At 36.7% G+C, this 27,759-nt stretch overlaps 1 protein-coding gene across 2 annotated transcripts in view; it reads right to left on the bottom strand.

Moving 5' to 3' along the window:
• Window positions 1-1,064: 1,064 nt before the first annotated feature.
• The window catches only part of PLA2G4A (phospholipase A2 group IVA), a 154,455-nt gene continuing 127,760 nt past the window's right edge, over window positions 1,065-27,759 (bottom strand). For both annotated transcript variants that reach the window (XM_025370665.1, XM_025370654.1), the window contains 3 exons: window positions 11,920-12,115; window positions 10,239-10,396; window positions 1,065-1,667 (listed from right to left, as the gene is read on the bottom strand). In XM_025370665.1, coding sequence (XP_025226450.1) covers window positions 1,536-1,667; window positions 10,239-10,396; window positions 11,920-12,115 — 486 coding nt within the window. In that variant the 3' untranslated portion in view covers window positions 1,065-1,535. The remainder of the gene's footprint in view (window positions 1,668-10,238; window positions 10,397-11,919; window positions 12,116-27,759) is intronic.

A 27,759-nucleotide genomic window follows, 5' to 3' on the forward strand; every position in this document is an offset into this window, starting at 1 on the left:
TCTCCACCAGAATGCAAGGTCCTTAGGCAGGCACTTTGGTCAGTTTTTTCCACTGTTGTGCCCCAAGATCCTGAGATCCTGCAACATGCCTGACAGCGTGCAGTAGGCGCTCATTTGCCATAGGCATAAATCAGTGAACAATAGAATGAATGTTCAAGGCTTCCCTTTATTGTTTTCTGTTTTTCCTCATAGGCAGAAATGGGAAAGGTGAGAGGATAAAAAGAAAAATGAATAAAGAGCTTAAAGAAAGATAATTCAAGGAAAGAAGAATGGCAGAGAGTTAAGAAGAGGAAGACCTTAGCTTTGGAACATTCTGAACCAGAACAGTTCAGCTGCAACTGCAGCCACAGTTGTGTCATACAGTGTTCCCAAGACAGGTCTTGCAGATGCAAAAGGCAGGCCACTTATTAAGCTTGATTCAGCCCTTACCACTTTTTTGGATTATTCTCTGAGGTCAACTACACTGGTTGTTGGATAAGCAGTCCAGGATAATATTAGCCAAGTGAAGTGTTACATTAGAAGTGGTATATTTCTTCTACTTAATGAATAAACACATACCACTTTCTCAAAATAATTATATATTCATCTTTTCAGAAAAACATCCATGATTTAAAATTAAAAGTTTCGGCCAGGCACAGTGGCTCACGCCTGTAATCCCAGCACTTTCGAAGGCTGAGGCAGGCAGATCACGGGGTCAGGAGTTCGAGACCAGCCTGGCCAACATGGTGAAACCCCGTCTCTACTAAAAATATAAAAATTGGCTGGGTGTGGTGGCGGACACCTGTAGTCCCAGCTACTTGGGAAGCTGAAGCAGGAGAATCATTTGAACCCAGGAGGAGGGGTTGCAGTGAGTCAAGATCACGCCACTGCACTCCAGCCTGGACGACAGAGTGAGACTCCGTCTCACAGAAAAGTTAATTAAATTAAATTAAATTAAAAGTTTCACACTTGAGTTTAGGATGAACACCTTTTGCATTTGAAAGCAGTGAATATGAGAATCTTTCATAGCAATAGTCCAACATCTCATTAAAAAAATAACAACTCAGTTATCTCATGCTTATTTGTATATTTATGTATTTATTTCAGGTATGTATATATATGCATATATAAATAAAAATAGTGTTGTCTCATGGGATGAATAAATCTAGTCAGTGAATAACATTCATACATAATGGGAAGTCTTATTGAGATTGAACTGTTAAATAGTTTAAAAGAAAAAACCATTTTTAAAAAGAACACACATAAGAAAGTTGGTGAGAAATGTTTAAAAATACTGTATATATCCCTACATTTGTGTCAGGAAGTTCATACTGACTGAAAATGTAGCTAAGTATATCCTTACATAATCAACATCGTTTGTCAACCTAACTAACATATAATAGTATTATTCTCATGCAGCTCAGTCACTGCAACTTTGAGTATCAGCCAGTCTCTCATGATCAGTACGACTATCTGTACTGTACTTTTAAATCCAGTTGTCATGGAATTGCAAACTGCCTCAGCATCAGAAACTGCTGCCTTTTCCAGTACATGAACTATGCTTTGGGTTTACTTAGAAACTCCTTGTTGAAAAATTTTCTTGCCTCAACATTACTAAGGGAAACAGAGCAACGAGATGGATTCTGTCTTCTATATTCGATGCTTTCAACCATGGCTTCTTTTATCACCTGTAAATAGAGATGGAAGTTGTATAATTAGTGCTGCTATGAACTCATTTATACATTTTTTATTAAAACAAAAATCTAATGAATCTTTTTATTAGGGTATTTTTGGCATATATGAATAGAAATCTATGAGTCATGCATACACATTTAAATTCAACATCCCACCACTGCTGTCTTGTTAAGCTTATATTCAGCTACTGTTCCTTCCCTTACCGGTGAAAGAAGGATCCTGGAAATGTTCTAGATTTTGTGCTGATAAATTTGGGAATAAAATGGTAGCATGGTAAAGTTATGTAGGTTCTACTCTTTGCCAAAAGGGTTGGATAACAGGGAAGAAACAAGTAATTACTAAATCTATAATTTATGTGCTTTATAATTAGTGGGCAAGTAGAAATGAAAGACCACCAGGAAAGTAAAAGCTTTTCCTAGTGGAGGAAGAAGGCATTGCTGGATAATTGCCTGCCTTCCTCAACTGAACCAACAGTTATAAAACATGAGACTGCTCTATCTAGGAAATGCCATGCTCTGTGATTTCATTGGTGAAAATGAATTACTACTTTTTATTCAGCGTACATATATCCAATATATATTCTTTACATATACCCATGTCAATGGTAACCAGAATAAAACACAGGAAGCTACAACGTCTCAGAATTGCTATTTCAATTGTGATACACTGGTTTTGGTATGAAGTTAAAACCTAGTTAGAATCTGGGGAAAGAAGAGAACATTCAAAATGTGGTAGATGCAGTTATTGAAGAGCAATGGAAATGGGCTTTGGAAGAAGGCCTGAATAGTACATCTTGTCTCTGCTCCTGCTTCAGAACCTTGTTAAAATTAGGAAGACTCCATTCCCCAGGACAGTCCTCATTTCATCTCGATGACCAATGAGGTAGATGTTTCTGGACACCAGGGAACAGAGGCAAGTCACAGAGTTATTCCACAGTTCCCTTTATTCTCTACCTTAGGGATTGTTAAGCAACATTAAGGTACAGTCCATGGGCTTTTCAGCCCCCTGCCACAGGTAGGAATACTTGGCAAGTCCGAGCAGTTTAGGACGCTATGGCCTCCTCCCACTCACAACTGCTGTGGCCCACTTGGCCTTGGCTCAGAGGGATTCTCCCATTACCACGTGCAAGCTCACTGGGCAAGCACGGCTCATTGCCTGAGGAGATCGTGTTTGCATCACTTCAACATGTGAGATCTAAATGGTGCAAACATGCAGTTATTTTTCTGTGACTTTATGTCACAGACACCCAACAAGCAAGGCTCTCTATTCTCTAATAGTAACTTTAAACAAGCAGTCAGACTTTGGAAAAAGGGAGCTATCACAGGAATGTGATTCTTGTATATGCCTTACTTTAAAATGTAATATATGTAATTATCTTCTGGGGAAATGGGCTCAAATATGAATGAGTCTGTTAAGGAAAACTGATATTTGCTGATCCTACTTTTCTTATGAATAGGGAAACATGATTCCGTGATGACAAAAGATGCTTCAGACCTGTGAAGGAGACTTGGACCAAAGGCCACGAGGCACAAACACTTCTTGGCTGTCTGAGATGGAGGGGAATTAGTCTAAATACTTGAGCCTGTTTTTTGCTTCTTTAAAATGGAAATAATGTACCAATTTGGGGTTTTGTGGGATCATTTCTATAAATGGAGAATTTCTATAAAATTGGAGATCATTTCTATAAAGTGTTTTGCACAATACCTGGTACATAAACATTTTACAACAGCTATTATGCTTGTTATTTCTAAACTGACAATATGTGATGAAAATTGGGAACTCTAAATTAGAAGTGAAGCTATAAAGTTCATAAGAAATAAACACACCAGGTATATAACCACGAATGAGCTTATTATATTGTGTAAGTCAGCAAATTGTTTCTGCTATTCAAAGTGTCCTACTACATCTTCTTTTAAAAATCCCCCTGCCTTTCTAGAGATCTATATCAGCAAATTTATCAATTGGTTTCTCCTCGCAGCAATCCATGAAACATCAACCCTCACTGCATAAAAGTGTCCAAATAAAATAAAAACCAACCATTTGCTTTATAAACTCCTAAAAAGCTCTAAAATAAAAAAGACCATAGAAAAAATTAAACCGACAATGACTGCTGCTATCAATTCCTTCATAATAAATTCTTGAGCATCAAAAAATCAGCAATATCAACATCAGGAACTAGTGGATTTCTCGTAATTGGACCTCAGCTCGTGTTCCGAGTGAGCAAGCCATTCTGATAAAGGAAAACGAACACTTCCAACTCTGAAAATCCCAAATTAGAATGTGCAAGTTGAACCACTAGGTGGCATATTCACACCATGAAACCATTAACTAGGTGTTTCAGATTACTGCGGAAAACACCGTTCTTGGAAGTTCCAGTTCTGTGATAGAAAAAAACCAAGCCCAGCACTAAATCAGTTACTAAATTCAAACCTTTTGGCATCCTACATGATACAACTACACATATCCAAAAAGGCATTGTATTAAATTTAAACCTTTGTTTTTATTATTATACAAGAAGCCATTTTAAATGGTTTTTGTATCTCTTTCATTCTTCCCTGAAATTCATTGAGATTCCAAATCCTTCTCTTCAGTGTTATCCCAGCAAAACCCCTCATATCTCAACCTTCTCCATCCCCACCACCTATCCCATGTCATCTTTCACTTGTGCCATTCCATAGCCTCCTATTGTTGAACCAGATCTCTTAAATCTGTGTTAATGAAAGCAGAGAATAAGAAAAACAAGCACGTAAAATGTGATCTTCCCTTCTACATAAGAAACAAATTTGTAGAGGTGAGATTATAAGCAATCTACAAACAAATGTTGAGTCATCACAATAGAAAACAAAAAATAAGCCCAAGAGAGAAAGTTACAGTGTATTTTGTTAGAGAAGTAAAAATTACAAATATAGGAGAACACGAGAATGTATTTAGGTGTACATTACTGTGAACTTGCTGGATAATGCCTGCCTTTTCAATAAGAACTGAAATGTCAGGAAGGCAGAAAGTTCATCAGGCTTGTCATTTTTTTTTTTTTTTTTTTTAAATACCAGCACTTAGAACATGGAAGGTACATAATAAATATTTGCAAAATTAATAAATACACAGCAGGTGCTCACTAGAGGTTGACTGACACAGGCCAGCACTCAGTTCAGAGGGACAATGAGACCAGTTGAGTTAAAGGAGAGGCAGGGATTTTAAGTGGAGCAGAAGACCAGGCATTCTCTGTAGAAGAATAATCATATGAAAAGGCTGAGGATGGGAGGCTGTGGCATGCGTCAGAGACATCTGGGAATTGGCTGGCCCTGCTAGAATGAAGGCTGTGTTTGGGGAACACTAAGAAATAAGGCTGCCTGAGAGACAGGTGGTTCAAAAGGAAGGAATGAAAGAGAAAAGACACGCAGCCTCATCTCAACTCCCCCACATCATCGTGATTTCCAGCAACCTGCCTAAGTAATCCATGACTCAGTTTTCTAACTTACAAATTAAAACTCCACCTCACAGGCTAGTCTTGAGTGTTAAATATTTGACGGAAAATATTTGGCTCATATGAAGCACTCAAAACTTTTAATTGTTCTTTCCATGCTGTACCCCTAGTTCCTGTAACAGTTTCTGGCACGCTAAATAATAAATATGTGTTGAATTAATAAATAAATGAGACAGAAAGAGATTATAGGCAGCATTAAAGGTAGATGAGTTATGGACTAATATATTAGGCAATAATACATAATAGTAAGCTTATAAATTATATTTAAAAGATAAGAACCTTGACTTGTACCTATACACCCTTATCAAGATGAAGAAATATCAATAAATTAAGAAATAAGTACCAATATTTCTGGATATGGATGTATCCTCATTTTAATTAACATTTAATGTTTAGCACTTTGTAAAATTATTTAAGAAAGAAAAAAGCTCATTATTTTGCATCATTGGCATATGCTGAATAAACTGACACATAAATGGTTCTAAGACCATGCCTATCAAATGAATAATTTGAATAAGTGAGACTGGGAAACCATATATTTTCCTGTGACAGCAAATTAACAGGTCCTAGAAAAGAAATCTCGGAGGACATATTCCCTCCAGATCAAAGTGGTGGTTTAACAGTAGATAGAGTGTGTAGCCATACTACGTGGGAAGGCATGTACTATATACAAATTCCCCACGGTTGGGAACTGCCTCCCTCCAACCAACAGCACCTTGTATCCTGACACGTGCTACCCACAGTAAGTCAATGACATATTAAACACCCATCATGAAAATTGTACTGTATATTTACTTTAGGTGTCAGGCATTGTGATCAGTATGTCTAGAGAATACAAAGTAAATAAAGCAAGTCACTGGTTTTAATTAAAAGCCAAAAACTATGAACAATAATAATTATATTAGCTGCTGCAGTTTACTATTTCATGCCAAGCCCTTAAGTTATATTATTTTACTTAACCCCCACCCCAATCCTACATGATATATACCATCGTTTCCCTTTACAAAATAGGAAAGCAAAATTTAGAAAGGTTAACCAATACGCCCAATGTCACCCAGCCAAGAGGCAGCAGAGCAAGGATTTGAATACCCAATTTGGTCAGACTCCAATGTCTCTGCATCCCGTCCCTGCCCCGCCACCATCACATGTCTACCAGTGTAAGTCACTATACATTAAGTTTTTGAAGGGAAAAAAAATGAAATACTACTATAATTGTACAAGTATCGAGACAATGTTCAGTGAAAAGGAATTTGGGAGGATTGAGTAAGAGCAGAAACCTGATGCTATGAGAAACCCAGGCTGCTGTCATGACGTGAGCAGAAACAGAGCAGAAGTCCTCTAAAGATAAACTAAAATTTAGCTTTGGCGAAGCAGGCCAGCTAGGATCTCTTGATAAAATGAAGCAATAGGAGGGTGCAGCTGGCTGACACAGCATGGCCTCTTCGGAGGAAAAATTGAGGTCAGAGTGAATTGAAGAGGAAATGTTGCCCTAAGCCACAGTGGTCACAGTTGCAAAGTTGAAAACTTGTCTATGAAATTGGCAAAGAAGTGACTTTGCATTGTAAGAGTTTATATTCACAATGTCCATCCACTCTTTACAAAGAACTCTGATGGTCTATGGCAGTAAACATATGCCGTGTTGCTGAAGTGTGAATCGGTCTCCTACTCTATTCAAATGGTGTGGGAATGAGAGAGTTAGCTAACTCAGCAGAGTTTTGTTGCTCTTTAAGTACCATCATTTACAAAGTTATGATTCTGATAAAAATGTGTTTTCTTAAAGTGGAGAAGAAGGGAGTCACACTAAGGAAGAGATAAAATGTCAGTGAAAACTGAAAATTTTATCTGTTTATGAAACGCGCACGTGCACATACACACACACACACACACACACACACAAAGAGAAATTACTTGAACATGAGTCTCAATGTTCATGTAATTCTGGAAAAAGCCTACCTTCATTTGTTCATTCAGAAAATATTTACTTACTGCCTAAGCTGGCATTACCTGTACAAACTTGTCTATGTTGTTAATCTGGGGCATTTGCAAAGGTCTTTGGGTGTAATCCCCATGGACCTTCAAGGGTACAAGATAAGGACATGTATAGGTAAGGTTCCCATTTATTAAGCAGCTTCTGTAATCATGCATCACCCAATTAAGCATTCACTACTATAATTATTATAGATCCTACCACATCTGTTTCAGAGAAGAGGAAGGGGAGGCTCAAAAAGTGTAAGCAGCTTATTCAAAGTCACATTTATGACATTTAAAGATGATATAATGCCCATGACATTGTCTACACATGCTGTGCCAGAAACAGTAGTAGAAGCAATTACAAACTACTTAATTCTCCGAACTGAAGGACTTGGAGATATAGAAAAGATTGCCCTTTATGGCTAATGCTTTTAGCGTCAGGTGTAAAAAATATTTCCCTGGGTCAAAGCCATAAAGATACTCCCCTATGTTGTATTCTAGAAACTTGGTTTACTTTTCTACTCAGATCTACAGGCTATCTGGAATTGGCTTCGTTGATAATGTGAAAGAGGTCAATTTAGTTTTTTCCTTTGTGAATAATCATCTGATCACTTTTTTTCTTATAGATAGTCACAATTTATTTAAGGATGATTTTATTTAGTGCTACTGTCTGTCCTTGGACAATGTCATGTTTTCTTAATTATGTTACCTTTCTGTCTTTCTATTTGGTAAAGCAAGTCTTCTAACTTTGCTTTCCTTCTTCAAGATGAGTTAGCCTACTTTGGTCCTTTTCACTTTCATACTTTTTTAATGAATTTATCAATCTTCTTACAAAAATCTGACAGTATTGTTACTAAAAATGCAGGGGAAATGGGGACTTACTGGTTAGTGGGTGCAAAGTTTTAGATTGGGAGGATGTAAAACGTTCTGGAGATAGATGGTGGGGATGGTTGCACAATAATGCAATGCACTTAATGCCACTAAACTGTACACTTAAAAATGGTTAAAATGGTAAATTTTATGTTTTGTATATTTTGTCACAATAAAATGTGAAAACGGATGTTTAAAACTGCTAAATTAACGGCTTGTGAAGAATCAACATTTGATGAGGTGTGTAAGTCAGGACAGTTGTTCTGGGATTCAGTCTATTTTTGTTCAGGTGCTAACTTTTACATCTATGTATCAAACGAACTACTTTGAAGAATGTTTGTAAAATATATAAATAAAACTATATCATTCCTTATTGCAAATTGTTTAGCAGACTTTATATAAATTAGAACAGCAAGACAAATGTACTTGGTTAAGATACACATATGTATATGTATATCTATTCCAAAGTCCAACACGACATTTGTATATTCCTACAATCTGTTTTTTCCATTTGAGAAAGACTTACCAAATTTAATACATTTCATCCCAAGGAATGTCTAGTTTTGAGTTTATTGGGTCAAACTGGAAAAATAGGGTGACTGTGATATTAACTCTTACCTTTCTTTTATTAGCATGAGGTTTTATAAAATGCAACTAACTCTATTTTGAGAATTTCTGTTCATTCCCTACAAATCATAGATTAAACATTTTTCTCTTAACCTTTCAATTTTTGCCATCACCATAGAGATAATGTATCACGTGGCTTTCAGATGTCCACTGCTTGAAGTATTTTTTCTAAAAAGGAAACAAATCTATGGAGAAAATGACATATGCTATACATTTTGATAAGCATTTTTAGATGAATTATCATCTATTTGTAAATGAAGGCCGAAAAGAATTTTATAGTTGTAAGAATCAAAGCTTATTGGGGGAAATTTTACACATTTACAAAAATTAAAGATATTGATTGACAAATATACTATGGTGCAACTGTGACGACTGCACACAATTGATCATTACTAGTCTCAGGCCAAACGAAACAAGCAAGCAAACTAGATGTGTGGAGTTCTATTAGCTCACAAAATCTAATTAGAGCCCATATAAACAGAACACTCATTCACATATTCTGAGTTCCTTTATGCTATTTACACAGTCACCAAAAAGACTGGCAAATCAGCATGATGCCTTTCCTTCTCCATTTAATTTCTTTTTTTCTGTTTTTCTAATGTACAAAATCCAATCAGGCCAATGAACTTAAGCTTTCACAACTGATAATCATTTGTCAGACACTATGATTTGGAACCACAAGTCAATGATTTCAGTTACAGAATAGTGTTCCTAAATGGTAAGTTAAAAATGAAAGAATTTCACCTAGACACAGAATCTTAGCAGAAGATACACTAATGATAGGAAGGATTGATACTGATGACAATCTTTTTTCTAAAGCAAAGAGTACTTGACATCTCAAAGGCTAAAAATAGGAAAGGCTGGCAGGGCGCGGTGGCTCACGCCTGTAATCCCAGCACTTTGGGAGGCCAAGGAGGGCAGATCACGAGGTCAGGAGATGGAGACTAACGCGGTGAAACCCTGTCTGTATTAAAAATACAAAAAAAAAAAAAAATTAGCCGGGCGTGGTGGCAGGTGCCTGTAGTCCCAGCTACTCGGGAGGCTGAGGCAGGAGAATGGTGTGAACCTGGGAGGCACAGCTTGCAGTGAGCTGAGATCGCGCCACTGCACTCCAGCCTGGGCGACAGAGTGAGACTCCGTCTCAAAAAATAAAAAAAGGAAAGGCTGTTACCTTTTGTGATACTGCCCAAATTCACAAAAAGAAAACGTAAAATCATAAGTGTATTTATTAAAATTCATGTTATATTTTTGCAGATTAACTACACTTCTGGCTCCATTCATTTTCATGCTCATATTTCCTTTTCATCACTTTTCTTCCTTAATTATAATTTATCATATAATAAATATATTAGATACTTTGGGAAAGAAACTGAGTATTCACCATTCAATAAAATAATAGCATAAAATGAGTTTCCTTATTTTTCCTTATTTGTTAGTTTTGTAGGGTTCTTCTGAAGATTAGCAAAATAATTCATGAAAAGTAAAGTGGCATATTTTGGGTGGTGTCATTCATAACACTTATTTTTTTTATTTTTAATTAAAAAGAGGTATTAGTGTATTTATATGGTATGGAAGTCATTTGACATAGTCGATGGCCACAGGAGATACTTACATCAATGTTGTTCAGAGTATTGAAGTGCATAAGATCATGTAGTCTTTTGAATGCTTGATTTGGATATTGAAAATTGAAGGTTGAAAATGGTGATTCCGGGTCATCAAAAATATCAAAGTCAGCGATTTCTTTCTCTTCCTCAGTTTCCCTTGGAACACCTAAATACCAGAAGAGTCACAAAGGGTGCTATTTTGAAAACTACAAAATATCTCTAAAATCCAAGGAATAAAACATACACACATAAAGACAGCAGTGGGAGCCCCCACAGAGCCAGGTACTCCGTAGCATCTCTGACTTTATCATTTCTCTGTGTTCTGACCGGATGACATCCAACTGCCAGTATCTGACATCTCTGTGCTTGAGGGCTTTCTATCCTGCCCTGCAACTGTAGAAGTCTTCTTGGCCCACTTGCAGCAGGCTGGAATTTCTGATAAATAACACTGTTCCCCAGGCGGTGGTCAACCAAAGACTCTAGAGAGTTAGTATCTAAATACTCCATTCCCCTGCCTTTTGGTGTGTGTGGGAAGCATGACTGTGGGACACAGGTCTATTCCATTTCGTAGTCTTTCCCAGGGGATCAAGTTCCCATTGTGGTAGCCGGCTTGCTAATGCAACTTTGTTGTCAGCCTTCCTTCCCTTTACCACTTCCCCATTTCCTTACTAATAAACTAGAGTGTTCCTCAGCTCATCCAAATAAACTACTTGCACTTGAGTCCTTTTCTCAGAATTACTTTCTGGGAGAACCCAAACTAAAACATTATGTGGCTGTCTTTATGCCATGGAAATCCCCTACACATGCCAACTGCTCAGTAAGCCTCTCCTTGAGAATTCACAGTGATAGAAAATTCACTGGGTTTCAAGTGCTCTACTGACTGATAACTAAAAATGTCAGATTTCTACCTTCTCCTATGCTGAACTATATGCTTCACAATAATCTTCACTTCTATTGGTCCTTTCTTTGTCTTCCTGAGAAATCTAGAAAAACACCATTTTTCTCGCATATTCCCATTACTCACCCTCCCTATTTTTTGTGTCTTTCCATTCATAAAATGGAAAACACATTTTCTGGTCCCAAAATACGGTTTTTGGAGCCGTAAGCATTCTGCATGTAAATCTTTAGATCTCCTTTGGTTAATCAACATTTTCCAGGATACACAAGAGTCGAGAGACTCCTCTGGTTGTGGTTAAAAAAAACAAAACAAAACAGCAAAGACTACGTGTCAAACTTGATTCTTGTTTTCTATGAAATACAACATGGCAAACTGAAATTGCTAGCCATTGTGTACTGCTAGATTACGTTAATCTTGTGGTCAACTGAAATTCCCAGAAATTTGCATGATTTTTCTGAAATAAAAGCTTTCTTACAAGGGTGATAGTCAAAATGTTTGATTAAAAATCAATCAGAACAAACACAATTCGAAGTATTGAAGTAAAGTCCCAGAGATTTTTGCTAAACTAGTTGCTGACTTTTCAGTTTCTGGACTGTGAGCAAGTCAGGGGATCTAGGGGTAAGAGGAGAAGTACTTGAGGTCTCAGAATAGCATCTATTTATCAAGGTAAGGGAGACATTCGGTAGTGTAATAGCTGGTACAGCAGCGCCAGAGTGAAACAGCTTAATAATGTCAGTTTCACTCCCCTACTTAATTTCTATTTTATGGAATACAGCTTACTCCCTACATACCTGGAGCCTTGTACTTTCTGAAGTTGATGTTGGCCAGAACAAAGTGGATGATGGTTGGGCAATCTTGCTCCATATCAGGATTCTTGGGTTTAAAGACATAGCACTCCTTCAGCCCTTCTCGATCAAACACATAAGGATCGATCTTTGGAAAGGGGAGCTTGTTCATTTTAGCCCACTTTTCTGCAAGTAGAAGTTCCTATGGGAAAGAGGGAAAGATGCATTTGGAAATTTTCAGTTTTCATTGATTCAGTTGGTCTGACCATTATTCAGTGTTCACTAGGTGTCTACTGTGTGCCAGCAATGTACTCCTTGCTAGGATGAATCACGACCCTGTTCTCAAGAAGCTCATTACATCTCAAAGAAATTGGAAACAAACTCACTATTGTTATGTAAATTCTTGGCACAAGGCTAGCTCCACAGCAGGCATTTGAAAAATTATTGATAAACTGAACTGAGCACAATTATGTTGAGGAAGCTGCTAGAGAAAAAAAAAAAAAAAAATTATGGGTTCAGAGAATTTATAGCCATGTGAATGTTTTTTCAACCCTTAGGAGTAAAAAAGGAATCTGATGATGCAAAATGAAGAATCCTCTGTTACTGGATTTTCACCTGTATCATCTCCACCAAAGTGTTAAAAAGTACCAATCAAAACTTCATTCATTTTATGTATACAAAAATATTTGAGTTACTCTGACTCAGCTTTTTGTCTTCTTTTTGTGAAAATAAGTTGAACCTTTGGCCTCAGAGCATTGCTATTACATGTAATGGCCAACAGAGGACTGTACAGATGTACCAAGAGCTTATTTAATGGCCGTGGCAAATTGTATGATGGTTTCCACGTATTAGCTCCCTTCCTGGTAAGCTGATTATACATTCCCACCAGCATGAGAAGACAAATAGAACAGAGCCTCCACAGGTGATTGACAATTGCTGGCATGTAAGTGGCCAAGAAATACATGTTCGTGGTCAGCCACTGAGATTTGAGGTTGGTTTGTCTCTGAACCAAAGCAGGCTAACTCACTGGGGTAAGCACCCCTAAAATTAAGTTTAAACTGAAGAACATAGATGTAGTGAAGAGACCTCATTTCCATTTATGTGCATCTTCAGGGAGAGTGGAATAAATAAGAAGCAGAATATCATAGTGGGAAAAGCACAGATTCTGGGACCAGATGCCTGAGTCCAAATACAAGCTCCATGGCCTTGGGCGTGTTTCTAAACTCAGTGTCTCCATCTCAGATATAAAATGTGGATGATATAAATAATACCTATCTCATAGGATTGCTATTAGAATTAAATAAATTAATACTTTACAGTGCTTAAAACAGTGCTTACCACATATTAAGTGTTATGCAAATGTTTAATAAATAATTGCCAGTAAAGAGAAGAAAAGAGATGGAAGGACAAAAATGAGGAAACCAAAAGAGGAAAAAGAAAGGGAAGAGAGAGAGGAACATTAGAGAGGAAAATTCCTAGAGGGGGAAGTTTCGGGGATACTGTCACTAGAATCTTAAGTTCTTTTTAACTACTCTTGTCATCACATTGATCCATTCCACAACAGTCAATAGTGGCCAGCTAGGTTCCATGTTAGAAGTGGGGACATAACAGTGAGTAAAACATTCACAGTTTTTGTTGTTATGGGATTTATAGCCTGTTGGGCAAAAGATAGCAATCAAATAACACTTTGTGTTTAAAACTGTGATAAATGCCAGGAAAAAATACAAGGTGAGACTTTGCAGTACGCCTGGACAATTTCCTCAGAGTATTTGTTAATTCATCCAACAATTATCAGTGAGCTATGTTCTAAGCATAAGAGATAGGCTGTCCTTGAAGATTTGAGTTTATAAATCAACAGGAAAGATAAATAGATATTATAGTAAAGTATGATAAAGGCAGGAAGGGGCTGCACGATTGTGGGCCTGGGTTGTGCAGTGTGAAAGGCCCAGCTCCAAGACAGACACCCTAAAACTTGCTAGCTGGATGACCTGAGACAAACTAATCAGACACCACAGGTCAACAAGAAACAAATTATTTTTGGTGGCTGCAGTGTACAGTGATGCTCCCCTACAGGCAACACAGAGATAATGAGGAACAAAAAAACACAGACTAGATTATTCACTATCCCTGACATAGCAGACTCCCATCCCATCTTATCTCTATTTCATCTGTTCCTTATTTCTCAGCAACTCATTTTTCTACCTCTGTAAAATAAAGCTAATACTATCATCTTTCTCATAGGATTGCTGAGAGGATTAAATGATAAAATGTATAAAGACCTCAGTAGTTTACATTAGAAGAAAACAAGTACTTTAACATACGGCCTTACATTCAGAGAAAAATACCCTTTTCATTGAACTTGCACTGCTCTTTTGGCTTCTGGAATGTCATGAATTTTATGTTGATCAACTCTCTCAATACCACTTATGAATACAAATCTACACACACACACATATATACATAAAAGGATTTAATGTATATGAAAGCATTTGCTTCATAAGCTATTATGCTAAATACAATTACATTTCGCTGAAAATCCCATATGTATGCAAATAATTTCTTGTTTGGAACTTGAGAAAGCTTTTATCACCAATCTCTTTTTTTTCCCCTCTATTCAGCTGAATTAATCAGCTTGTTATTTCTTGTCCAGCACTGTTCACAATTATTCATTCATGATTATTCAACATCAAAATAAACCAAAAGTTCACATTGTGGAGCAATTGCGTGAGGGCAAAGAAAAGAAAGAGCTTTCTAGTGTTTACAAACATGACTCAAAGGTATGACCAATGATGTGTGGATGCTGGGGTAAAATGAAAAGGGAAATACATGACGTAAGAGTGAGGCTATTTTTAGATAGTTCACTTCACGCTAGAATCAGGAAGAGATGGAAACTTTCCCTTTCCTTATGTGATCCTGATGTGGAAAAGATTAAAAACGATGATTGTAAATACAGTGATGATAGCATGGATAAACCATTTCCTCTCTGATGTCTTGTTTTTGTCTGTAAAGGCTGAGAAACAATGACACAGACTATGAGTAAAGTACATTAGGTTTTAGAAAGTACTTTAAAAGATTTCAGTGAACAAAAAAAGTGCTGCTCCACAAATCACAGCAATATGCCAGAATTGTGTTCTGTGATAACTATCCATTTTGGTTATTGTTTGACACCTCAGCCACTTCACACTTCCATAGAATAACTTAAGATAAACTTACATAGTACTAACTAAAATGACTTTCTGTGGGATAAAAATTTGACAGTATCTTTCGAAGAGATACTTTGTAAGATGTCTGTGCTCATTTTGGTGTTTTGTTTTGTTTTTTTGACAGTCTCACTTTGCTGCCTAGGCTGGAGTGCTGTGGCCTGATCTTGGCTCATTGCAACCTTGCAGGTTCAATCACTTCTCCTGTCTCAGCCTCCTAAGTAGCTGCAACTACAGGTGTGTGCCACCACACCTGGCTAAATTTTGTATTTTTAGTAGAGACAGGATTTCACCATGTTGGCCAGGCTGGATGAGCTCATTTTTGAGTACTAAAACACGATTAAGAAGACTTGAAGGAGAGGAAAAACAAATAAATAACATAGAAATGAATATCATAAATAAATGTTATTTCTAAATAACAGAAACATCTTCAAAACATTGTATGATAGCATATATATGCCACTTCATTCATTTACATGTAAAAAATATATAAATACATACTTTAAATATATGAAACAACACATTTATTTATAAAAATACAAACACACACACACATATATACATAAAATAATAAATTGACTTGTCATTGGAGGAAGCCAGATTTCTTTTGTCTGTATGCAAGACAAGAATATATGCTTTCTATTCTACAATGTTTCTCATTATATAAAACCTATTTTTAAGATTAGAGAGAAGATTAGGGAGAAGGATGGCATATAAGCATGTAAGTAAACCTCCAGAATTTAAAAAATTATTGAAGCAAGTAATATAAAATACAACTGATAGAAACTACAAGTTAGAATTAATTATTTTACAGTTATAGTCTCTCTTACTTTTAATAAAAGACATGCTAGTATTAGGCTCCAAGAGCTTTATAATGCAATAGGCATGAAAATAACTTTCTATATCTAATGTTGTATAGAGTTTACATAGCACTTTGTAATTCTGGGTAGTTATTTGCAGGGATGTTACCATAAACTCACAAAATATGTAAAGGGAAATTAATGTCAACTTAACGTAATATCATCACAAAACATCTGATTCTCAATTTGAGTGACCAATATGAATGTAGTGGGTTGAATGGTGGCTCCGTATAAAATACCCATTTCCTAATCCCTTGGCCCTGTGAATACCACCTCATTTGGGGAAAGACTCTTTGCAAATGTAATTTAATTAAGGATTTTGAGATTAGATCATCTTGGATTATGTAAGTGGGCCCTAAATTCAATGACAATTATTCGTATGTGAGATACAAGAGAAGACATGCACACAAAAGAAAAGGCCATACAAAAATGGAGGCAGAGATTGGAGAGATGCAACCACAAGGCAAGCAATGCCTGGGACCACCAAAAGTTGGAAAAGGCGAGGAAGGAGTCTACTGTGAAGGCTTTAGAGAGATGGCAGCCTTAATTTCAACTTATGCCCTCTAGAACTGTGAGAATATATTTCTGTTGTTGTAAGTCACCATGTGTGGGGTAATTTGTTACAGAAGCTTCAGGAAACTAGTACAAGAGATAAAACTGGAAGTATTACATTAAATGCTGTGCACTTTCCTTCACCAGCCATTGTGGATGGGTGCCTGCAAAGCTAATGCTTGGACTGATTTGGCCGTGTAGTGGGCCAACCTAAGCATTATAAGTGAACACTACGTGGAGATTCTAAAACAGGTCATGCCCTCGTTTCAACAAATAAATCAGATGATTGTGGAAAAATACAGATACTTTTTCCTTTATTAGTGGGTTTAAATGGAATTCTGACCCTAAATGAAATATAGGCAGATCAGTTTAATTTAGATATATTACTTCCATCATTTGTGAAGACTGCCTCATTTCAAATTTTCCTTTCTTCTTGCTTCCTTCTCTCCTCCCTCATCACCTCTTTCTCTCTTTTTACCCTTCCTTCTTTCCTTGAATAATTTTTAAGAGAATAAACCCATTGTTCTGACTTCTTGTCATTAAGCATTTAAATGAACTGAACCAGATTTATGTTCAATGTATAGCAACACAATATAATCTAATTTATGGCATAATAACTAAGATCTATTACTCTCCCTAAAAGTTAGTAAGATAAAGGGGAATATAATTTCTAGTAGTAAACTCTGAATTCTTCTATATTCCTCACTTTCTTGCTCCCCAATAAAGCCCAAAGTCCCTTCATTTTCCCCTAACTTCACAGCCTGTTAATTTTGCATGTTTGAGGATGAAGACTTTGGCTTATTTTCATGATGAACAATCAATCCCATTGATTGTCTTTGGATGAGCTCTAATGGTATACTAAATTTACATATTATACATCTAAGATGTATGGTTAACAAAAAGAAACTTGACAAAATGAAACACAAAGCTGCTTTTGTTAGATAAATTAATAGTAATAATATTTAGAATCATGAACTCTTTATATTGGACTACTACTAGGGTGTGTGCTAACTAATCTAAAGAAATTAGTGTCATTTGCATTGACATCATTAACTCTTAAGGCCAATTACAACACAGAAACAACATAAATTTTGGTTGCTTTTATCAAAAGACATGATCTCCATCTTTCTATGTCTTCTTAACAAAATATGACTTTTAACTATATGAACAGCCAGAATTATCTGCAAATGTGAAATAAAGTCAATATTTCTAATTTTTTGCCCAGCATTTATGGTCTAATATTTTGTGAAAGGCAGTGTCCATATTTCAGTCTCAAAAATAGGAAATTATTTGCTATTTAATTACCTTAATAAAATCATATTGCATATATCCAATTATTACATTAGGGATTCTCCCCCGCTATCAAAAGAACTTCATGTAGACTCCTTGTAAATTTTCAAATCTTGCTATGTTATATATAAAACAAATATTCTACTTTAGCATTGATAGTATAACATTTTAATCAATTTAACAATTCTACTTTGGCAATCTTTTAGACTCATTTAGGAATACATACTTTATAAACATTTATAGGTTTAAAGCACTTTGAACATTCCAAGTCAGCCTGAAAAAAATTATTTTGTTTACTCTGAACTTGCTGAAGTACTTACCTAGCGACAAGAAAAACTATATTATGTGTAATATATTGCAATTTACTTTACGTTAAATCTCTGAAAATATAATCATTATTTCCAGAATGGTAGGTTTCATGTTATGATAAATAAATAATAAAAGGAAGTATATAAATTTGGAGAAAGGCATGGGGAAAAAAGAATTGAAAAAATGATTTTAAAACACATCTAAGAAAATGTGCAGGTAGAAATGCCTATATGTACTACAGAAGCAGTAATTGGAGACATGCTCTCTAATATAGTAAGCATATAATAAAGCTACAGTTATTAAAATGCAGTATGGTACTGACATAAGAATTGCCAGATTGTCAGATGGATGAATGAAACACAACAGATTAAAAAAAAATATCCTGTGCCCTATAATAATCATATAGTATATGATATAATAAGCATAACAAAATAATGCCAAAAAAAGTCTATGGGGGATTGTGTTATTACAAATGCAATGTATTCAAAAAGATTAATGAGTTACATATATTTAGAAGAATAATACAAAAATTAAAATATCAAAATATCAATCTCTATTTAACTGATATTGGTAAGAATGAATTTCAAGAATATACTACCCAAAGCAATCTACAGATCCAATGCAATCCCTATCAAAACACCAGTGACATTCTTTATAGAAATAGAAAAATTCCTAAAATTTATATGGAACCACAAAAGACTCTGAATACCCTTAGAGTAATCCTGAGCAAAAAGAACAAACCTAGAGGCATCACATTACCTGACTTCAAATTATACTACAAAGCTACAGTAATCAAAACAGCACAATACTGGCACAAAAACGGACATATAGACCAATGAAACAGAATAGAGAACCCAGAAATAAATCCACCCATTTGCAGTTCAATTCATTTGCAATGAAGTTGCCCAGGACATCCACTGAGGAATGGATAGTCTCTTCGATAAATGGTTCTGGGAAAACTGAATATTCACAAGCAGAAAAATGAAACTAGATTGCTATTTCTTGACATATAAAAATCAAATCAAAATCAATTAAAGACTAACACCTAAGTCCTAAAATTATGAAACTACTAGAATAAAACATTGGTAAAGCATTCCAGGACACCGATCTGGGCAAATATTTCTTGAATAAGACCTCAGATGCACCGGCAACCAAAGCAAAAATGAACAAATAGGATCACATCAAACTAAAAAGCTTTTGCACAGCAAAGGAAATAATGAAAAAAGATGAACCACAGAATGGGAGAAAATATTTGCAGACTATCCATCTGACAAGGGATTAATAAACAGAATATATAAGAAGATCAAACAACTTAATAGGAAAAACAATCGGATTTAAAAATGGGCAAAAGATCTGAATAGCTATTTCTCAAAAAAAGACATACAAATGCCCAACAGGAATATGAAAAAATATTTAACATCACTAATCCTCAAAGAAATACAAATTAAAACTGCATTAAGATTCAATCTTATCCCAGTTAAAATGGCTTTTATCCGAAAGACAGGAAATAGCAAATGTTGATGAGGATGTGGAGAAAGGGGAACCTTCCTACATGGTTATGAAATGTAAATTAGTACAGCCACCACAGAAAACAATATGGAGGTTCCTACAAAAACTAAAGACAGAACTACCATATTATCCAGTAATCCCACTACGGGGTATATATCCAAAAGAAAGGAAATAAGTATACTGAAGAGATATCTGTACTCCCATGCTGATTGCAGCACTATTCACAATAGCCAAGATATAGAATCAATCAACAAATGAATGAATAAAGAAAATGTGATACCTACACACTAAAGAATATTATTCAGACATAAAAAATAATGAAATTCTGTCACTTGTAATAACATGGATAGAACTAGAGGACATTATGTTAAGTTAAATAATCCAGGCACAGAAAGACAAATATTACATGTTCTTACTCACATGTGGAACTAAAAACAATTGAATTAATGGAAATAGAAAGTATAATGATGGTTACCATCTGCTGGGAAGGATAGTGGAAAGGGGAAATAAAGAGTGAATGGAAAATGGGCACAAAAATACAGTAAGGTAAAAGGAACAAGATCTAGTGTTCAGTAGCACAATTGGGTAACTATTGTTTACAATAATTTATTTTATATTTCAAAATAACTAAAAGAACGGAATTGGAATGTTACTAACACAAAGAGGTGATAAATGCTTGAGGGGATGGATATCCCAATTACCCTAATTGATCATTCCCCATATGACTCTATCAAATTTGACATGTACCCCATAAATATGTACACATATTCTGCATCCATAAATAATTAAAAATTAAAACTTTAAAAACTAATATGAAAAAGAGACAAGATAGTGAAAAAAATTTAAAAATTATAAGAAAGAATAAAAACAATGGAAGAAGTTCCTACATAAATATTTGAAACAATAAAATCATCAGCAACAAAAGTCCCAATACAAATGACATATGAGGTTATATTTGCAAAAATAAGACAAAATTTAATATTCTTAAGACATAAAAAGAATGTTTATTAATGGGAACATCACAAATAATCCAATTAAAAGTAGTTTAGAAACATCAATATATAATAAGCATGACAAACCATTCAGTCTCACAAAGGAAGAAAACTGAAGCGTAAATGTGAGGTTTTTTCCCCATCATATTGTACAAATTTTTTTTTACTTTGTCTTTAATATTTTTTCCTGCCAGCAAAGGCATGTAAAATAGACTCACATATGTAATTAGATATAATGTAAATTGGTGAAGCTTCTCTAGAAATCAATCTGAAAATATTTACTAAAAGTCATAAAATGATACACATCTAGAAACCAACCTAAATAAATAATTAAAATGTGATTAAAGATTCATGTGCAAGGATAATGATTATAGAAAAAGGTGGCAAGATAGCAATAATCTAAAAGTTGAAAATAGAGCATTGTTAAATAAATTCTCACATATCTGTATACAGAGATAGTATATGTTTTTATCTTATTTTATAAACATCTATCTCTTTTATATTTATCTTATTATATGTTTTATAATTATGTTTTTAAAAATATTTAATGACATAAAAAATGCTCATAATACAGTTGTAAGTAGAAAGAAACAGAATGCAAAACTATATGACCCTGGTAGTCAGACCCACACACACACCCCGCAAAAAGAGACTAGAAGAAAATACCAAAATATTAACGGCTGTTGTCTGGAAGTACTGCATTTATAAACCAAATGTTCATACATTTTACAAGTATATATTCTTCATCACAAATAATGAGTCAACATTTAAAAACTACTGCGAAGTATAATGATTGTTTTTAAAGATACAAAGTGATATTCCAAAACCTCCTTCAACTCATTAAGGTGGTGGAGCTCTGATTCATACATAAAATGATGGCTTTGACATTTTATTTTATTTTATTTTTTAAAATTTATTTATTATTATTATACTTTAAGTTGTAGCATACATGTCCATAACGTGCAGGTTTGTTACATATGTATACTTGTGCCATGTTGGTGTGCTGCACCCATCAACTCGTCATTTACATCAGGTATAACTCCCAATGCAATCCCTCCCCCCTCCCCCCTCCCCATGATAGGCCCCGGTGTGTGATGTTCCCATTTCCAAGTTCAAGTGATCTCATTGTTCAGTTCCCACCTATGAGTGAGAACATGCGGTGTTTGGTTTTCTGTTCTTGTGATAGTTTGCTAAGAATGATGGTTTCCAGCTGCATCCATGTCCCTACAAAGGACACAAACTCATCCTTTTTGATGGCTGCATAGTATTCCATGGTGTATATGTGCCACATTTTCTTAATCCAATCTGTCACTGATGGACATTTGGGTTGATTCCAAGTCTTTGCTATTGTGAATAGTGCTGCAATAAACATACGTGTGCATGTGTCTTTATAGCAGCATAATTTATAATCCTTTGGGTATATACCCAGTAATGGGATGGCTGGGTCATATGGTACATCTAGTTCTAGATCCTTGAGGAATCGCCATACTGTTTTCCATAATGGTTGAACTAGTTTAAAAACCCACCAACAGTGTAAAAGTGTTCCTATTTCTCCATATCCTCTCTAGCACCTGTTGTTTCCCGACTTTTAAATGATTGCCATTCCAACTGGTGTGAGATGGTATCTCATTGTGGTTTTGATTTGCATTTCTCTGATGGCCAGTGATGATGAGCATTTTTTCATGTGTCTGTTGGCTGTATGAATGTCTTCTTTTGAGAACTGTCTGTTCATATCCTTTGCCCACTTTTTGATGGGGTTGTTTGTTTTTTTCTTGTAAATTTGTTTGAGTTCTTTGTAGGTTCTGGATATTAGCCCTTTGTCAGATGAGTAGATTGCAAAAATTTTCTCCCATTCTGTAGGTTGCCTGTTCACTCTGATGGTAGTTTCTTTTGCTGTGCAGAAACTCTTTAGTTTAATGAGATCCCATTTCTCAATTTTGGCTTTTGCTGCCGTTGCTTTTGGTGTTTTAGACATGAAGTCTTTGCCCATGCCTATGTCCTGAATGGTACTACCTAGGTTTTCCTCTAGGATTTTTATGGTATTAGGTCTAACATTTAAGTCTCTAATCCATCTTGAATTAATTTTCGTATAAGGAGTAAGGAAAGGATCCAGTTTCAGCTTTCTATTATTGCTAGCCAATTTTCCCAGTACCATTTATTAAATAGGGAATCCTTTCCCCATTTCTTGTTTCTCTCAGGTTTGTCAAAGATCAGATGGCTGTAGATGTGTGGTATTATTTCTGAGGACTCTGTTCTGTTCCATTGGTCTGCATCTCTGTTTTGGTACCAGTACCATGCTGTTTTGGTTACTGTAGCCTTGTAGTATAGTTTGAAGTCAGGTAGCGTGATGCCTCCAGCTTTGTTCTTTTGACATAGGATTGTCATGGAGATGCGGGCTCTTTTTTGGTTCCATATGAACTTTAAAGCAGTTCTTTCCAATTCTGTGAAGAAACTCATTGGTAGCTTGATGGGGATGGCATTGAAGCTATAAATTACCTTGGGCAGTATGGCCATTTTCACGATATTGATTCTTCCTATCCATGAGTATGGTATGTTCTTCCATTTGTTTGTGTCCTCTTTTATTTCACTGAGCAGTGGTTTGTAGTTCTCCTTGAAGACGTCCTTTACATCCCTTGTAAGTTGGATTCCTAGGTATTTTATTCTCTTTGAAGCAATTGTGAATGGAAGTTCATTCCTGATTTGGCTCTCTGTTTGTCTGTTACTGGTGTATAAGAATGCTTGTGATTTTTGCACATTAATTTTGTATCCTGAGACTTTGCTGAAGTTGCTGATCAGCTTAAGGAGATTTTGGGCTGAGACAATGGGGTTTTCTAAATATACAATCATGTCATCTGCAAAGAGGGACAATTTGACTTCTTCTTTTCCTAACTGAATACCCTTGATTTCTTTCTCTTGCCTAATTGCCCTAGCCAGAACTTCCAACACTATGTCGAATAGGAGTGGTGAGAGAGGGCATCCCTGTCTTGTGCCAGTTTTCAAAGGGAATTTTTCCAGTTTTTGCCCATTCAGTATGATATTGGCTGTGGGTTTGTCATAAATAGCTCTTATTATTTTTAGGTACGTTCCATCAATACCGAATTTATTGAGTGTTTTTAGCATGAAGGGCTGTTGAATTTTGTCAAAAGCCTTTTCTGCATCTATTGAGATAATCATGTGGTTCTTGTCTTTGGTTCTGTTTATATGCTGGATTATGTTTATTGATTTGCGAATGTTGAACCAGCCTTGCATCCCAGGGATGAAGCCCACTTGATCATGGTGGATAAGCTTTTTGATGTATTGCTGAATCCGGTTTGCCAGTATTTTATTGAGGATTTTTGCATCGATGTTCATCAGGGATATTGGTCTAAAATTCTCTTTTTTTGTTGTCTCTCTGCCAGGCTTTGGTATCAGGATGATGTTGGCCTCATAAAATGAGTTAGGGAGGATTCCCTCTTTTTCTATTGATTGGAATAGTTTCAGAAGGAATGGTACCAACTCCTCCTTGTACCTCTGGTAGAATTCAGCTGTGAATCCATCTGGTCCTGGACTTTTTTTGGTTGGTAGGCTATTAATTATTGCCTCAATTTCAGAGCCTACTATTGGTCTATTCAGGGATTCAACTTCTTCCTGGTTTAGTCTTGGAAGAGTGTAAGTGTCCAGGAAATTATCCATTTCTTCTAGATTTTCCAGTTTATTTGCGTAGAGGTGTTTACAGTATTCTCTGATGGTAGTTTGTATTTCTGTGGGGTCGGTGGTGATATCCCCTTTATCATTTTTAATTGCGTCAATTTGATTCTTCTCTCTTTTCTTCTTTATTAGTCTTGCTAGTGGTCTGTCAATTTTGTTGATCTTTTCAAAAAACCAACTCCTGGATTCACTGATTTTTTGGAGGGTTTTTTGTGTCTCTATCTCCTTCAGTTCTGCTCTGATCTTAGTTATTTCTTGCCTTCTGCTAGCTTTCCAATGTGTTTGCTCTTGCTTCTCTAGTTCTTTTAATTGCGATGTTAGAGTGTCAATTTTAGATCTTTCCTGCTTTCTCTTGTGGGCATTTAGTGCTATAAATTTCCCTCTACACACTGCTTTAAATGTGTCCCAGAGATTCTGGTATGTTGTATCTTTGTTCTCATTGGTTTCAAAGAACATCTTTATTTCTGCCTTCATTTCGTTATGTACCCAGTAGTCATTCAGGAGCAGGTTGTTCAGTTTCCATGTAGTTGAGCGGTTTTGATTGAGTTTCTTAGTCCTGAGTTCTAGTTTGATTGCACTGTGGTCTGAGAGACAGTTTGTTATAATTTCTGTTCTTGTACATTTGCTGAGGAGTGCTTTACTCCCAATTACGTGGTCAATTTTGGAGTAAGTACAATGTGGTGCTGAGAAGAATGTATATTCTGTTGATTTGGGGTGGAGAGTTCTATAGATGTCTATTAGGTCTGCTTGCTGCAGAGATGAGTTCAATTCCTGGATATCCTTGTTAACTTTCTGTCTCGTTGATCTGTCTAATGTTGACAGTGGAGTGTTGAAGTCTCCCATTATTATTGTATGGGAGTCTAAGTCTCTTTGTAAGTCTCTAAGGACTTGCTTTATGAATCTGGGTGCTCCTGTATTGGGTGCATATATATTTAGGATAGTTAGCTCTTCCTGTTGAATTGATCCCTTTACCATTATGTAATGGCCTTCTTTGTCTCTTTTGATCTTTGATGGTTTAAAGTCTGTTTTATCAGAGACTAGTATTGCAACCCCCGCTTTTTTTTGTTCTCCATTTGCTTGGTAAATCTTCCTCCATCCCTTTATTTTGAGCCTATGTATGTCTCTGCGTGTGAGATGGGTCTCCTGAATACAGCAGACTGATGGGTCTTGACTCTTTATCCAGTTTGCCAGTCTGTGTCTTTTAATTGGAGCATTTAGTCCATTTACATTTAAGGTTAAGATTGTTATGTGTGAACTTGATCCTGCCATTATGATATTAACTGGTTATTTTGCTCGTTAGTTGATGCAGTTTCTTCCTAGCCTCGATGGTCTTTACATTTTGGCATGTTTTTGCAATGGCTGGTACCAGTTGTTCCTTTCCATGTTGAGTGCTTCCTTCAGGGTCTCTTGTAAGGCAGGCCTGGTGGTGACAAAATCTCGAAGCATTTGCTTATCTGTAAAGGATTTTATTTCTCCTTCACTTATGAAACTTAGTTTGGCTGGATATGAAATTCTGGGTTTAAAATTCTTTTCTTTAAGAATGTTGAATATTGGTCCCCACTCTCTTCTGGCTTGGAGAGTTTCTGCCGAGAGATCTGCTGTGAGTCTGATGGGCTTCCCTTTGTGGGTAACCTGACCTTTCTCTCTGGCTGCCCTTAAGATTTTTTCCTTCATTTCAACTTTGGTGAATCTGGCAATTATGTGTCTTGGAGTTGCTCTTCTCGAGGAGTATCTTTGTGGCGTTCTCTGTATTTCCTGGATTTGAATGTTGGCCTGCCCTACTAGGTTGGGGAAGTTCTCCTGGATGATATCCTGAAGAGTGTTTTCCAACTTGGTTCCATTTTCCCCCTCACTTTCAGGCACCCCAATCAGACGTAGATTTGGTCTTTTTACATAATCCCATACTTCTTGCAGGCTTTGTTCATTTCTTTTTCTTCTTTTTTCTTTTGGTTTCTCTTCTCGCTTCATTTCATTCATTTGATCCTCAATCGCTGATACTCTTTCTTCCAGTTGATCGAGTCGGTTACTGAAGCTTGTGCATTTGTCACGTATTTCTCGTGTCATGGTTTTCACCTCTTTCATTTCGTTTATGACCTTCTCTGCATTAATTACTCTAGCCATCAATTCTTCCACCTTTTTTTCAAGATTTTTAGTTTCTTTGCACTGGGTACGTAATTCCTCCTTTAGCTCTGAGAAATTTGATGGACTGAAGTCTTCTTCTCTCATCTCGTCAAAGTCATTCTCCGTCCAGCTTTGATCCGTTGCTGGCAATGAGCTGCGCTCCTTTGCTGGGGGAGATGCGCTCTTATTTTTTGAATTTCCAGCTTTTCTGCCCTGCTTTTTCCCCATCTTTGTGGTTTTATCTGCCTCTGGTCTTTGATGATGGTGATGTACTGATGGGGTTTTGGTGTAGGTGTCCTTCCTGTTTGAGAGTTTTCCTTCTCACAGTCAGGACCCTCAGCTGTAGGTCTGCTGGAGATTGCTTGAGGTCCACTCCAGACCCTGTTTGCCTGGGTATCAGCAGCAGAGGCTGCAGAAGATAGAATATTCCTGAACAGCGAGTGTACCTGTCTGATTCTTGCTTTGGAAGCTTCCTCTCAGGGGTGTACTCCACCCTGTGAGGTGTGGGGTGTCAGACTGCCCCTAGTGGGGGATGTCTCCCAGTTAGGCTACTCAGGGGTCAGGGACCCACTTGAGCAGGCAGTCTGTCCCTTCTCAGATCTCAACCTCTGTGTTGGGAGATCCACTGCTCTCTTCAAAGCTGTCAGACAGAGTCGTTTGCGTCTGCAGAGGTTTCTGCTGCGTTTGTTATTGTTTACTGTGCCCTGTCCCCAGAGGTGGAGTCTACAGAGACAGGCAGGTTTCCTTGAGCTGCTGTGAGCTCCACCCAATTCGAGCTTCCCAGCAGCTTTGTTTACCTACTTAAGCCTCAGCAATGGCGGGCGCCCCTCCCCCAGCCTCACTGCTGCCTTGCTGGTAGATCACAGACTGCTGTGCTAGCAATGAGGGAGGCTCTGTGGGTGTGGGACCCTCCTGGCCAGGTGTGGGATATGATCTCCTGGTGTGCCTGTTTGTTTAAAGCGCAGTATTGGGGTGGGAGTTACCCGATTTTCCAGGTGTTGTGTGTCTCAGTTCCCCTGGCTAGGAAAAGGGATTCCCTTCCCCCTCGCGCTCCCCAGGTGAGGCAATGCCTCGCCCTGCTTCAGCTCTCGCTGGTCGGGCTGCAGCAGCTGACCAGCACCGATCGTCCGGCACTCCCCAGTGAGATGAACCCAGTACCTCAGTTGAAAATGCAGAAATCACCTGTCTTCTGTGTTGCTCGCGCTGGGAGTTGGAAACTGGAGCTGTTCCTATTCGGCCATCTTGCTCCGCCCGGCTTTGACATTTTATACCCCCATTGGTGAAATGAATAATACAGTGTCTTCCACCACTAGAACCAGCTTCTAA

The sequence above is a fragment of the Theropithecus gelada genome, chromosome 1 (assembly GCF_003255815.1).
Source record: "Theropithecus gelada isolate Dixy chromosome 1, Tgel_1.0, whole genome shotgun sequence".
NCBI lineage: Eukaryota > Metazoa > Chordata > Mammalia > Primates > Cercopithecidae > Theropithecus > Theropithecus gelada.